The following is a 15409-nucleotide window of genomic DNA, read 5'->3' as shown; positions in this document are numbered from 1 at the left end:
TTTGTTTCGTCTGCACAATATCCCCCTTACTCCCTAGGTCTTCCACTATTTTTACTATCCCAAACTGTCCAAGCTAGGGACATTCCTTTTCCAATCTCGAGTGGGTCTTATTTTCTTTGATAAAATTTTGACCTCCAACAAGTACTGAAGGGAGTATTTCTTCTTTATGCGCCTTCCCGAGCGGCCAGACTTTTCTACCAATTGGCAACTCGAACTGGCCCCTCAACCGGCTCTCAAGCGATACAAGAGCCGATCGGACTACCTGCACGCTACCTCGATGTTGGTCGGTCAGAAGTATGACATCCACAAGTTGCTGCTTGAGGGTGTCCTGTACATCTTTGGACTAAGTCTGATCCGCACACGGCTCTCGACCAGCCTATGTATGAAGCTTCTTTAATTCTTCCTTTGATGCTAACTGATTTCTCTTTCTCTTTTGTAGCTGAAGTCATGTTGCGAGCACGGCTGGCCGGCATAGCGAAGCTCAAGGATGTCGCGATCAATGCAGTAGCTGTTGAAGAACTGGTGATCCGTGGCTTGCAGCCAGTCGGCTCCCATGAAGATCCGATCGGCGAGAGCGAGGAGACTCCCGTTGTGGTGGGCGAAGGGATGACCAACTGGACTCCCAGTGTTGGGGCGGCTGAGGCTTCACAATAGCCTCCCGAGTGGCTGAAGTCCGTCCACGCTGAGGGAGCGTCCAGCTCGGCCTCCTCAGGAGAGCCGCTGATCCACCGAAAAAGGCGCCGCGCGAAGCCTTCATCGTATTCCGCTTCCTCGGCGGTGAGGACCGCTGAGCAAGTCGAGACTTTGACCCCTATTCCAGAAACTACGACCACTACATCATCCAACTGAACTCCCTCATTAGCTGAGCTACCACAAGGAACCCTCGCCGCACCTCCGGTGTCCTTTATGCCGCCACCTTCGAAGCCCTCGAAGGTTCAGAAGTCCAACATCCGACCGACGTCCGCGTCTCGCCCATCGGGTCGGGTGGCCTCGGCGCAATTGGCCCCAAGTGGCCAATGCCACATAACGGCGATCCTCCATCTGCCCACCGAAAAATATAGCGAGTCGAGCAACGAGTCTCAAGGCCCCGAGCATCAGATCATCATCCAGGGGTCGCTCGCTAAGATTTAGGAGGACGCACGGGCTTGTGCGGCAATGATGCCTCCAGGCACGCTCGTGAACAGCCACACTCAGATGTCCACTAGGGTAAGTTTCTCCTTACATTTGCATAATTCACTCCCGATCGACGCTTATGTTTGCTTATTGTCCGCAGTACTGGGTGGAGAGCCTGGCCATGTGCCATAGGCTTGCGATTTTGGAGGAGGAAGTAAAGCAACTAAAGGCGTCGAGCGGCCAATCCTCCGCCGCTCAGGAGAAAACAGACGCTGGGGTGGCCAAGCTATGGGCCGCTCTGTAGAAGAGCGACAAACTGCTTGAGGCCGAATGGGCCAAGAGTGCTAGTTAGGACACGATGGTTGAGCGGCTCAACAAGCAGGTCGCTACTTTTGACAATAAGATAGAGTTGGCCAACGTGCGAAAGAACCAGGCCATCGCCGACCTTGACAAGAAGAACAAAGAGGCTCGGGCCCTTACCCAAAAGCTCAAGGAGGACAAAGAATTTTTGGTGGCCGAGTGGCACAACCGATCGGCTGAAGAAGCTGCTCTTCAGGACCAACTCGTTGATAAAGATAAGGAGCTGGCCATCGCCAAGGACGAACTAGAGGGCTCCTGAGTGGCCCTAATGATTTATCAAGATGCTGAGGTGAGTAGGTTTGACACCAAGAAGCAAGCTTACATCCACTCAGATGCCTTCAACAACAAAGTCGTCAATCGAGCCCTCCAGCTGTTTGATCTAGCGATCGATGGGATGATTGATCAGCTCTACAAGGGAGGCCATCTGCTGGCAGTTCAGACAAGCATCATCATTAGCTGGGATAAGCTAACTGTCGCGCTATTGTTCGCTCTCCGCAAGTGTACGGAAATGTCGCAAGTAATATAAAAGATTATCGTATCCACAGGGACTGTTGATTAAGCACTAGTTAATTTCGCACGGAGAATTATCTAGACAATCTAAAGTTGTTAACAAACTCTAAAGAGAATGAAAAGACAAATGAGAGAAAGAAAAGAGCGTAAATGAATGAAAGGGGAATATATACTAGGATTTCGGTTTCTTTGTGATGTTATTCAATGTAAATGATCTACTAAATCTTATTCCTCAATTGTCTAACATTTGTAGAAGGTTGTCGGTTCTCTCTTGCAATAGACAACCGACTTAGGACTGAAATATGCACCTAAATGTGATCAATTGGATATGAATCTACGTTGTCCTTACACAGAATTGCACATATTACTATGCTTCCCTCGGATATCAACATAGGAATTCATAACTTCTCAACCCATTAAGATACAAAGATTAAACAAACAATCTATCCTACCCTCTTGAATAATCCATTTCCCCTTTTCAAGGTTATCCCTCAAATGTCCTTACACGGGCTTGAACCTGTCACGTGGAGCCCTCGGAAAATCGAGTGAGAAATAATCTCTACGAGATCTATAGACATTCAAACATTCAATCAAGCATGGTCATTAAGCCAAATCACAACATTCCACATAAGATCAAATAGATACAAACAAGACAATATCATAGAAATAGGAAATTGGCAAATCCACAAGTGTTTTACATCATCATCACATCACAAATACTTCCTACATCCTAGATCTAGAGATCTACTCCATTGCAAGATAATTACAATCAAGAGACAAGAAATAAAGCAATCTACAACTCAAAACATAAGGAGAAGAGAAGAGAAAGCTTATCCATGTAGCACCGGTCTTCTTGGATGCAATCCTTGCTCCGGAGGTGGACGGATCGGCGAAGGATGGAAGATCTAGGGTTCCCCCAAGGGGGAGAACCCTTCCCCAAGCAATGGGGAAGAAGCCCCAAGCCAAAGACCAACCAAAAGATGTGAGAAAAGGGGAAGAAAACCCCTTTTATAGGCTTGGCACGGGCGCTACACGACCCCGTGGCACGGCCGTGTGAGGCTCACACGGCCTGCACCACTTCCTTCTCTGCAACCTCACACGGCCGTGTGAGGTTGGCACGGTCGTGGCTTGCTCTGCCACTGCCCCCTTGCATGGCCGTGTAGATCTACACGGCCTCACATGGCTTCTTCTCTGGTTGAGTCACACGGTCGTGTGGCTCACACGGCCGTGGCCCTTTTCTTCTCTGCCGAGGCCACACGGCCGTGTGGATTCACACGGCCATGACCTCTCTCTCCTCTGGAAACTTGGCACGGCCGTGCCATTTGGCACGACCGTGTGTTGCTTGGCCACGGGAAGCATAGCACGGTCGTGTGGGACACACGGCCGTGGCCTTCTTTACATCTGGTGTTGGAGCACGGTCGTGCCATTTGGCACGACCAAGGCATGATATGGCCACACGGCCGTGTGGCATACACGACCCAAGCATGAATTCTTCCGGAGTTGCTCCCATGTGCGTTTTAGCTCCATTTTCACTCCAAATAGCATCCTATCAATCAAAACAAGCAAAGAGCAGATCTCCGAACAGAATATAATGAAAGTATAATATTCTAATGAAATAGGGTGTAATAAACATAGATTATGCCAATGAAATACAAGTAGATGTGCGTCAAAGTATATATAAAAGTGTATATAATCTATGCACATCAGCTACTTGATAATGTCCTAGACTATATTGAGTGAGGTCGAGCCTTCTTGAGTGAGGTCGAGCGTCCTTGAAAGATGTAAGATTTTTGAAGTTTAAATGCATGCTCGTCCATTCGGACAAGTTTTACCTCTCTGCATGTTTTTCAACTCCCTTTGATTCATGATGATTCTATCAGTCACTCGACCCCTCTGGTATTAAGAGTCCATGATTCTGTGATCTCCTGCTCGATCATTGGCGTATTTTAAAGAATAGCACCAAATGATCGCTATATTATGAAAACTTCAAGCTTTTGAGTAGCCCGGGTTCGCAGTCGGCTATTCATCGATGTTTGCCCACACACTAAGCTTTCAAAAACTTGCTCGACTCCAAATAGGGGGGACAAGGAATCCCGTATACTAGTCCGAGACCAGTGAAGACCGTTCGACTTCTAGAGCTTGTGGCTCTAATATAACTCAAACCCGACTGATTGGTGCGGGAGTCTCTGACTCAAGGGTTTATAGTCGTCGCTCGACTATTGATGAAGAATATGCAAAGACTCGAGTTTAAGGTCGCTGCTCGACCATTGGTGTGGACTTGCATTTAACGTCGCAGCTCGATTGTTTATCGCAGACTTGAGTTTAAGGTCGCCGCTCAACCTTCGATGGAGACAAGGATTTAAGGTCGTCGCTCGACCGTGGATGGAGATAAGGATTTTACGTCACCACTCAAAGATTTAATGTAGACCCGCATTTAACGTTGCCGCTCGACGATTTGATGTAGACCCGTGTTTAACGTCGCCACTCGACGATTTGATGTAGACCCGCATTTAAGGTTGTCGCTCGATGATTTGATGTAGAACCGTGTTTAACATACCTCTAGACGATTTGATGTAAACCCGCGTTTAATGTCGTCACTCGACGATTTGATGTAGACCTGTGTTTAACGTCGTCGCTCGACGATTTGATGTATACTCGAGTTTAAGGTCACCGCTCGACCATTGAAAGAGATGCACTTGGAGGTCTTTGCTTTTTTATTCAAACTTTGCCCTGCGTTCGGGAGACATACAAAAGATACACAAAGTACAGTATTCACTCGCGCACCTCTCATCCAACCTTATAGAGTTGAAGATGATTCGCGCTCCATGGCTTCTTGAGTTGCCTCCCCTCTTCATCCTCCAGAAAATAGGCACCCGAACAGAGCTTCTGCACGACCTTGAAATGCCTTGTCCATGGGGCCTCGAGCTTGGTGACATTGCTGACTGGCTTCACTCTCTTCCAGACGAGGTCGCCGACCTGGAAGGACCTTGGGATCACTTGCCGATTGTAGTTCTGTTTCATTCGTTGTCGGTATGTTGTTAGCTGAATGACTGCTTTAGCATGCATTTCGACCACCAAGTCAAGTTCCATATGCCTTCGTTCGGCGTTGCCTTCATCAGAATGTTGTACACGATCGGACTCTACTCTGACTTCTACGAGGATGGATGTCTCTCCGTCGTATACCAAATGGAATGGGGTCACGCCGGCCTTCTTCTTCAGAATCGTGCAAAGAGCCCACAGCACACTGGGAAGCTCGTCGACCCAGCTGCCTCCAGCGTGGTCGAGCCGAGCGCATAAGACTCCGAGGATCTCCCGATTGGCGACTTCGGCTTGCCCGTTGCCCTAGGGGTAGGGCGTAGAGGTGAAGGCTTGCTAGATGCCATAGCCCTCGCACCACTCTCTGAGCCTCTGACCGACGAACTGCCTTTCGTTGTCAGATACGAGTTAATGTGGGATGCCGAACCGACATATGATATTCTGCCGAATAAATTTGATGACCATCTTCTTCATGATTCTTGCGAGCGGCTCAACTTCCACCCACTTAGAGAAGTAGTCAACCGTGACGAGGAGAAACTTCCACTGACCGGTCGCCATTGGGAATGGTCCAATAATGTCCATACCCCATTGGTCGAACAGGCATGATACTGTGGACGGCTTCATTTCCTTGGTCGATCAATGCGACAGATTGTAATGCTTCTGGCAGGACAAGCAGGTGGCCGCTCGCCACCGTCCGAGCAGCATCCTCTTGGAGGGTTGGCCAGAAATATCCGGCCAGAAGTATCTTACAAGCTAATGCATAACCGCTCGGATGACCTCCACAGGAGCCTTGGTGCACCTCCTTCAAAATGTACTCGACGTCCTCTGATCCGACACACTTGAGGAAGGGCCGAGAGAAGGCTCTTTTGTAAAGCTGGTCGCCGATCAAGGTGAACCACCCAACCCTCTTTTTCAATAAGCGGGCTGTTGGGGTTGCAAGGTTACAAACATAGTCTCATATTGAAAACACATGGGAAAGATCATGAGTTTATAAGAGAAAAGATATCTTCATTGGCATGAGGCCTTTTGGGTAGAGTCCAAGAGCAAAACCATGAGCGCTTACGCCCAAATGGACAATATCATGCAATTATGGAGATATCTAAATTCTTTTCAATCCTACAAGTGGTATCAAAGCAGGTACCGTTCTGATTTGGTGCAACCACCAATCAAACAAGAGGGTGAAATTTCTTTTCATTTTTTTCAGTTTTTAGTTTTACGTCATAATCCAAACTGGTATCGTTACCTTTTTGAAAATTCTCTCGTCACAATTAAGCTGAATTGGTGCAACATCAATTCAATTTTAGATACTTTTTATTTAAATATCGTACTACTAATCCAAGACCAAGTCTTGGAATTTCTTTTTTTTTTTGTGTGTACAAGGTAAAAAAAATGTCTCAAATCGAAGGCTTCAGCACAGTCTGTCCCTCTCTATTCAACGGGGACGACTTCCCCTACTGGAAGAAGCAAATGGAGGTTTACTTGAAGACTGACTTCGACTAGTGGCTCAGCGTCACCAGAGGCTACAAGGTGCCGGTCGACAACTCCGGAAATCCATTGGACCTAGAATAGTGGACTCTGGATATGAAAAAGAAATCCTTGACAAACTTCAAAGCTCTCAACACACTACAATACGAGCTGACGAGGGAAGAGATGAACCGAGTGGGACCACACCAAAATGCGAAGGAGTTATGGGATAAGCTGGTCGAACTACATGAAGGAATGAGCGACGCCAAGGTAACTAAGTGTGACCTTCTTTTAAATAAACTATTTAATATTAAAATGCAGGAAGGAGAAACAGAAAGTTAACTTCATGCGAGGATCAAAGACATCCTCAACGGACTTCACGCGATATGCCACCAGATGGAGAATCGCAACTTAATCAGGTGTGCCTTAAACACATTTCTGCGAAATACTTTGTGGGCATCCATCGTGGATGCCTACAAGATTTCAAAGATCCTTTCTAAATTAAAATTAGATGAATTATTTTGCGAACTTGAATTACACGAGTAAACTAACACCAAAACTGAGAAAGGTATCGCTTTGTTTGCAAGTTCTCTAAGGAAAGGACAAAAATCAAGCCTGAACCTGAAGATGAGTTCGACCAAGATTTTGAAGATGAAGACTACCTGGTGAACCTGGTAAGGGAGATGTTCACCAGGAGGAAGAAGAACTTCAACAAAAGGGGCCTGTAGAAGATCAACTCCTCGACTGAACCAAGGAACGTGACTTGCTTCGGGTGCAATAAGAAAGGTCACTACAAGAACAAGTGTCCGAGACTGAAGAGCTACAAGTCGAAGACATCCAAGAAAAAAGCTCTCAAAGCAACATGGGACGACTCGTCTTCAGAAGAATCGGAGACCAAAGATCAGAAGCACCAAAGTCACCTCGCGTTGATGGCTCGTGAAGCAGAATTGGAGGACGAATTGGAAGACGGGTCCGAACCCGAATCAAGTCACGAGTTCGTACTCGTTTCCGAAGGTCGCGAAGAGGTATATCTTAATTTAAATAAGATTTTTTAAAAAAATTATTGCTTGTTTAGATAAAAAATTAACTGTAATTGAAAATGAAAATAAATTGCTCCATAAGGAAAACTAGAACCTCAAGGAACAAATCACAAATTCTAATCCAACTCAAGACCTAACACTTGAGCAGGAAAATTCAACATTAAAAACAGAAATTAATAAATAAAAAGGACTTTTAGAAAAATTTACAACAAGATCTAAAAATTTAGATCTTATTTTAAATAGTCAAAAAGCTGTCTACAATAAAACTGGACTTGGCTACAAGTCAAGTTTAAATAAAATGTTTAAATCACTAATAACCCAACACAAACAACAAACTAAAGCTTGGATTCCAAAAGTGTACTTAACCATGCAAGTAGGAATTAACCAATATTACATACCCAAAGATAAAATATACTATATAAAATCTGATAAACCAAATCAAAACTCAAAACACAAACCTAGACTAACTAAATCAAAATCAAAATATTTTAAAACCCACCAAATATTAGACTATCATCAAGTTAAATATAATTATAAAAGTAACAGACATAAACCTAGAACTAAAACCTGACAATATAGGCTAATAATTCAGGGGAGGCTCCAGAATAGCTGGCATCTCCAAAACTAACCTACCCGACAGGGTAATCAAAAACTAACCTACCCAGCAGGGTAATTAGGACTAGTTTAAAAAGGGATAACAGTTTAACTTGACCAACGGTACTAGTGAAGTTTTGGATGATAGTACGTTAGAGAAACTTTATCTATGCATGTTTAGGAAGATATGACTTCGACCTGGTGCATTTGGCTTAGTGGAACTAACCAAACCTATCCTTTACGGATCCTAACTAGTTAGACCAAGGTTTTGTATTAAGTTCAGTGGATAGGACTATTTGGAAAACCTCGAAGGCATGGTTACTCTAATGATGTCCAAGTGACTCACCATAGCCCAGAAGTTTATTCAAAGAATGCCTATTTGTTGAGCCCAAAGCTAAACCTGAATTTAACACAAAGTTAAACCAAACCCTAAAATTGAACTTAACTTCATCTCACAAAAATTATAGATTTTCCTGATTGAAAACATATATCAGGTGAGATGACTAAGGACTTCAAACCGAATCGAAACAAATCAAATCGAACCAAATCGAATCGAATCGAACCAAATCGAATTAAATCAAATTTAATTAAAATTAAATTAACTCTAATTAAATTAAACCAAATCAAATTCGATTCAATAAAAAAATTATTTGATTTAAAAAATTATTATTAATTTAATTTAAAAATTGTTTTAACTCAAAAAAATTATTTTTACTTTAAAAATTAATTTAACTTAAAAATTATTTTAAAAATTAATTTAACTTAAAAATTATTTTAAAAAATTACTTTAACTTAAAAATTAATTTATCTTAAAAATTATTTTAAAAAGTATTTTATCATAAAAATTATTTTATTTTTTAATTTATCGTATAAATTATTTTAAAAAATTACTTTAACGTAAAAATTAATTTATCTTAAAAATTAATTTTAAAAATTTTTTTAACTTAAAAAATTATTTTAACTTAAAAAATTATTTAAACTTAAAAATTAGTTTAAAATCTACCTTTTAACTCAAAAAAATTATCCTAAAGAAATTAAAATTTGTCCTTAAAAATCATTTTAAGTAAAGTTAAAATCAAACTCAGACTAACCCTAACTCTTACCCATTGTAGGAAACCAAGTGGATATTGAACAGTGGTTGCTCCAAACATATGACTGGAGATCACACCAAATTCACCCAACTCACCTATAAAAGTTTAAGAACAGTTGCCTTTGCAAAGAACGGGAAACCCAAGGTAATTGACATAGGTAACATTGAACTTAAAATTAACTTTATTATTACAAATGTATTACTTGTTGAAAATTTCAAGTATAATCTTCTTAGTATTAATCAATTGTGTGACACTAGATATAAAGTTAGGTTTTTATCTTCGGAATGCTTAATTAAGCACTTAGATAACCCTTCGATAAAACTAAAAGGGTTTAGAAAAGACAACATCTATGCAATTAATTTAACCACTCCTTCAATTAAGTATTATTTAACACAAAAAGAAGAAACTTGGTTATGACATAGAAGAATGTCACACACAAATTTTAGAAATATAAGCAAATTAAAAGGACTAGTCAGAGGATTACCAAAATTACCTAACTTAGACTCAACAATATGTAATGCATGTCACAAAGGAAAACAAACAAAATCTACTCACAAACCAACTAATCAATCTCAAACCAACTCAATACTGGAACTTCTACACTTAGACTTATTTGACTCCCATGGGGTCAAATCAATAAATGGAAGTTTATATTCTCTAGTAATAATAAATGACTATTCTAGGTTCACCTGGGTGAAATTTTTAAAAAATAAGGATGAAACTTTTGAAATCTTTACAAACTTTTGCAAGCAAGTTGAAAATGAAAAAGACCTAAAAATTAAAAGGAACAGAAGTGACAATGGGGGAGAATTTTAAAATCATAACTTTAATAAATTTTATCTTGAAAATGGATACCATCACGAATTTTCGTGTCCTAAAACACCTCAACAAAATGGAATTGTAGAAAGAAAAAATAGAACTCTACTTGAAGCCTCTAGGACAATGCTAAATGAATATAATCTACCTAAGTTCTTTTGGGCAGAAGCTGTTAGTGCAGCCTGTTATGTGCAAAATAGAACAACACTAAATAAAAACATAACAAAACCTTCTTCGAAATATATTATAATAAACAACCCAATATAAAATATTTTAAAGTATTTGGGTGTCCTGCCTTCATACTAAACACAAGAGAACACTTGGAAAATTCACTTCTAAAATAGAAAATGAAATTTTTGTAGAATATTCACTAAATAGTAGGGGTTACAGAATATACAATAAGGTTACACTAAGAATTGAGAAAACCACCAATGTAAAATTTGAGGAATCCAAACAAAACCTAGAACAAACCCAACTACAACCAATTGAGTTTATTCAAAGCAACAACAATCAAGAGGGAATCAATCAATATTTAAATCATGAAGCGGAAGAAGAACCTCAAGAAAATCAACCTTCTAAAACCATAAGAGTCAACCTAAATCATCCAATTGACCAAATAATTGGTGATCCAAACCTAAGGGTTCAAACTAGGTCATCCTTTAGAAACCTAAGTCAAATGTCTCTGATTTCAAAGATCGAACCCAAAACCATAGCTAAATCTTTACTTGACCTAGACTGGGTCATAGCTATGCAAGAGGAACTAGCTCAATTTGAAAGAAATGAAGTTTGGGACTTAGTACCACCACCCAAAAATAAGAAGATAATAGAAACTAAATGGGTGTTTAGAAATAAATTAAGCGAAACTGGGGAAATTACTAGAAACAAAGCTAGGCTAGTTGCTAAGGGGTTTAGTCAAGTAGAGGGGCTTGACTATGATGAAACTTATGCCCCAGTTACTAGATTAGAGACCATTAGAATGTTACTTAGTTATGCAGCCCATAAAGGGTTCAGGCTGTATCAAATATATGTCAAATCCGCCTTTCTAAATGGACTAATAAAAGAAGAAGTCTATTTATGACAACCACCTGGATTTGAAAGTCTAGACCACCCTGACTATGTTTTTAAGCTAAAGAAAGCCTTATATGGATTTAAGCAAGCACCTAGGACATGGTTGTAACAACCACCCTTCTTACTACTACTACTCTCTAAGGATGACCGTTACTTAACTACTAACTCTACTTAACCGGTACGATTAAAAATCACATGGAAACCCTACCGAAAAATTTCGACAGAATCTCCCCAGTACTGGTGACCTTATTCAACAATACATACAATATATACTCAGCCACAAGCGGCTGGAACACATATCAATCAACCACGCAGTATAATAAATCCAAAATAAAGAAAACAACACAAGAAATCATCACACAAGATTACAATTCTTCTACTACGTCCTAATCATATCAAAATAACAAATACTATCTCAAATACTCCTAACATAGCAAAAGACAATAAAAACTAAACTAAAACTTCTTCCCTAGTCCCAAGGCTTCCATAGTCCTGGCATCACACATCCATCCGCACCTCCTTGTCGCCTTCCTTTCTATATCTTTTCCTTTCCTGTATCTGCAGTAAGAGGAAGTGTAGTCTATAAGCAAAATTTGCTTAGTAAGCGCTATCTAACTCACAAAATCTCGATATGCATGTATATAAATAAAAACATGCTAAAACTGAATGCTAACATGTAAAGCTACTCATGCTCATACATAGCAAAGGAATCATACTAACTGAAATACTAAACATGTATAGCTAATCATGCTCATAAATAGCAAAGAACAGTAAACTAACTCATGCTCTTCTATTAGTAGGTCTAGGGTTCGGGTGAAGCTTCAAACCTCGAGATTTCAACCCTTCCTCGTGCCCACGAGCTCTCTTCGACTAGGGAACCTCGAATCTGTAAAGACCGGCCAGAAAAAGGCCTTCGCCAGCGCCGGAGAACAAAGCCCTAGCTTTTCTGCGGTTCCGCCGATCACCGTCGCGCGCGTGAGGGAGGAGGAGAAATTTGGTTTCGGCTAAAACCTAAGTTCTCCTTTTAATACTCTCATATTTCTGTTAACTAGTACTACTTAAATATATTTCAATATAGATTTAGTTAAGAAAAGTTCGGCTGGTCTGTTGGTGGGCTGCGTTCTGCTTAAGGCCCGGCGCATTGGTTCGAATCCCGGCTGCAATCTATTTTCTTCCTATTATTTCTTGCTATTAACTTCTATTACTTAAATAAAATTCTTCCTTTACTTAATCAAATAACAATTGCTAGCCCAGTTGGTTAGCCGACTTTTAACCGAATAAAAGGTTTAGGCTTCGATTCCTCCACCGCGCACTTTTTATTCCAATTTATTTTAAACGTTCTAACTATAGCTTAAATATATTTCACTTCCTAATTTAACAGCAATGACTGCCAGCACAGTTGGTTAGGATGGTTTTGACCGAGTCAAAGGTTGCTGGTTCAAATCTCGGCTTGGACATTTTTTGTCAAAACTTCTTTCGTTTAGTAAAAATACCAAACGACCTCCAAAAATTACATAAAAATACTCTAAAAATTTTTAAAAATCTCTAGAATTTTTCTATAGCATTTCTAAATATTTTTAAGAACTTTTAGAACTCCTAATGAGGAAAATTGGGTCGTTACAATGGTTTGAAAGGTTAACCTCTTTCCTAACATCAAAAGGGTTTAACCAAGGTCAAATCGGCCCAACCCTATTCATTAAAACAATAAAGAGGATATTTTTATAGCCCAAATCTATGTAGATGACATAATCTTTGGTTCAACCAACTCAGAATTCCTAGAAGAATTTACAAATCTAATGGAACAAGAATTTGAAATGAGTCTAGTAAGAAAATTAACTTTCTTTATAGGACTACAAATCAAACAAACAAATAAGGGTAATTACATTTATCAACAAAAATACACCAAAGAGTTACTAAAAAACTTTGGGATGGAAAATACTAAAGAAATAAAAACACCTATGGCAGTTAACACAATCCTAGATGATGACCCCAATGAAAAATCAATTGACTTAAAATGCTATATGTAACGCCCAAAAATTCTCAAAATTATTTTAGAATTATTCTATGATTTTTCTGGAATTTTATAATTTTTTATGGAATTTTTAGAGTAGCAGAAGTAGCAAAAATAAATAGAAAACGAAAATAGCTTACGCGGGAATTAAACCCGAGACCTATGGGTCTTATGACTTATGGTGAACCTTAGTAACCAAGTGAACCCAGCAGGGCCGTGCTGAAAGGAAAGGGAAACAATTAAATTTATATTCAAGTTGGGCCGAGATTACCACTTAATAAAAATAGGGAGGAATTAAGTGAAGAGTTATTTCCTTTAACGTAACTTTTCTCCTCCTCACCCTAGTTTCCGCCGACCCCTCTCCCTTCTCCTCTCCTTCTCTCGGCGCACCAGGCCAAGGGTTCTAGGAGCACCTCCCAGCAACACAAAGGATACGAGGACGCTCCTCTTCGAGAGAAGAACGCATAGACGTGAGAAGATCGTCAAGAAGATCGTCTCCACCGGAAAACTAGCGATTAGAATCGTAAGAAAATTTGCACAGGAGGTAAGAAACCCCTCACCTACAGTATGAGTAGCTTTCGTGTGAATTCCATATTTTAGTTAGTAGTATATAGCTTTTCGGCACAAAGGATGCGAATTAGCGCATACCAAGTGTTCGATTAAATTACTAGCACAGTTAAAATGCAACTTAGGCATTTTAATAGCTTAGTTAAATGTAATAGAAGCATTTTACAGCTCATATAGTCTTGCTACAGCTTTTACAGGACTAGATGTCCAATGGGTGTGCTCCCACAGTCACCTCTAGGTTTAGATAACCTAGTTCTGGGTTTAGACAACCTAGTAAAAGCAAGACAGGAATTTATTAGCTTATGTTCAGTATTTTACTTTCTCAGTGGCACTATACTGGATTAGATATCCATTGGGTTGGGCTCCCATAGTCGTCCCTAGGTTCAAATAACCTAGTAACCCTACTAAATTTGGGACTTGCAAACTCGGGTCTAGTTAGGGATGCGCGCATAGCACGTACAGTTGCCGGGCACAAACAACAGCATGTTTAGTATTTTCATCTATTATATATGTAGTTTTAAACTCTCACAAAATAGTTAGGTGAAATCAGTATAGCTTTAGCATTTGCTAGAATTAGCTCAGTTCATGCTTCAGTTCAGCTCACTCTTATGATTGTGTAAGATAGCTCTTTGTTCAGCTTTTGTTACACATGCTTTAGATGATAGTATGCCATGACTAGCTTTTGGTTACCATGTATTTTATGATAGCATGCCATGATTTAGTTTAATTAGTACACATTTCAAATAGCATATTTTAAAATCATGAATTGCATCGTATGCATGTTTTAGTAAGGTAGATGGTTTCTTACTAAGCGAAAGCTTACAGATACTTTTTCCTTATACTGCAGATAAAGGTAAAGGAAAGATGGACTAGCGGAGGCTGGAGGGCAATGTGATGAAGATGTGTGTGGATGGAACTTGGAATAAAGATCTTAGGAAATCTCAGCAAGCTTGTTTTAAGCACTAAAACCTTTTAGCATTTTATTATTTTGCACCTTGGTATGTTAATTGCTATGAATTTGTTAATCATGCACCCTATCATGCTTAGAACACTATTTGTGTGATGTTAGAATGTTTTGCATTTAGTTTAGAACTGATATAAAAAATTTTGGCATGAACAAGTGCTGAAATCAGAGCTTAGCTGCAAAATCAGAAACCCCAATCAATCGGTGGATCGATTGGGGGTCCTCAATCGATCAATGGATCGATTGGCAGCTTGTTCCGCGAACAGACTGCGTCTGGATCGATCAGCCGATCGATCCAGCCTAGTTTCATCACGAACAGAGAGCTCTGGAATCGATCACTGGATCGATTGGTTAGCCTAGATCGATCAGCCGATCGATTCAGAACATTGCCTGAGCACAGTAGCGTGCTGAATCGATCACTGGATCGATCCAACGCAAGTTCCGCATATAGTAGCTGCCTGGATTGATCAATGGATCGATCAAGCCACCCCAATCGATCTGTGGATCGATTGGGAGGCCTGATATTAGCTAGAAACCCTTAGTTAAGTTCCTTGACCATAAGGGGAGGTAATAATGACATGAATAGTTTAGATTACACCCCTTAGTACATGTAGAATAGAGAAAAGATAATAGTTTAGCAAAATTTTAATTAGTACAGCTTTCGCACCTAGATTTAGTAATGGTCATAGAATAGTTTAGCACAGCATAATGTGACGGTCCGACCTTACAGCCTAGCCAGTAGAAGGCGGGTCGTTACACTATAGGAGTGTCATAG

At 40.3% G+C, this 15409-nt stretch overlaps 1 protein-coding gene across 1 annotated transcript; it reads right to left on the bottom strand.

The window, feature by feature from the left end:
• Window positions 1-4770: 4770 nt before the first annotated feature.
• LOC122019149 lies at window positions 4771-5601 on the bottom strand. Its single transcript, XM_042576646.1, has 2 exons — window positions 5482-5601; window positions 4771-5325 (listed from the first exon to the last, which is right to left on the bottom strand). Exons 1-2 carry the CDS (start codon window positions 5599-5601, stop codon window positions 4771-4773), a joined length of 675 nt encoding a protein of 224 aa, XP_042432580.1.
• Between the last annotated feature and the right edge of the window lie 9808 nt (window positions 5602-15409).

This window comes from Zingiber officinale, chromosome 9A, assembly GCF_018446385.1.
Source record: "Zingiber officinale cultivar Zhangliang chromosome 9A, Zo_v1.1, whole genome shotgun sequence".
Classification (NCBI taxonomy): Eukaryota; Viridiplantae; Streptophyta; class Magnoliopsida; order Zingiberales; family Zingiberaceae; genus Zingiber; species Zingiber officinale.
This window is presented reverse-complemented; position numbering and strand designations above follow the sequence as displayed.

Excerpts from the sequence above, each read along its gene's own strand:
- LOC122019149 (XM_042576646.1), bottom strand. The coding sequence starts at position 5,601 with ATGGACATTATTGGACCATTCCCAATGGCGACCGGTCAGTGGAAGTTT. Across the intron at positions 5,326-5,481 it reads CAAGAATCATGAAGAAGATG|GGCAACGGGCAAGCCGAAGT; the intron begins GTCATCAAATTT and ends CCCTACCCCTAG.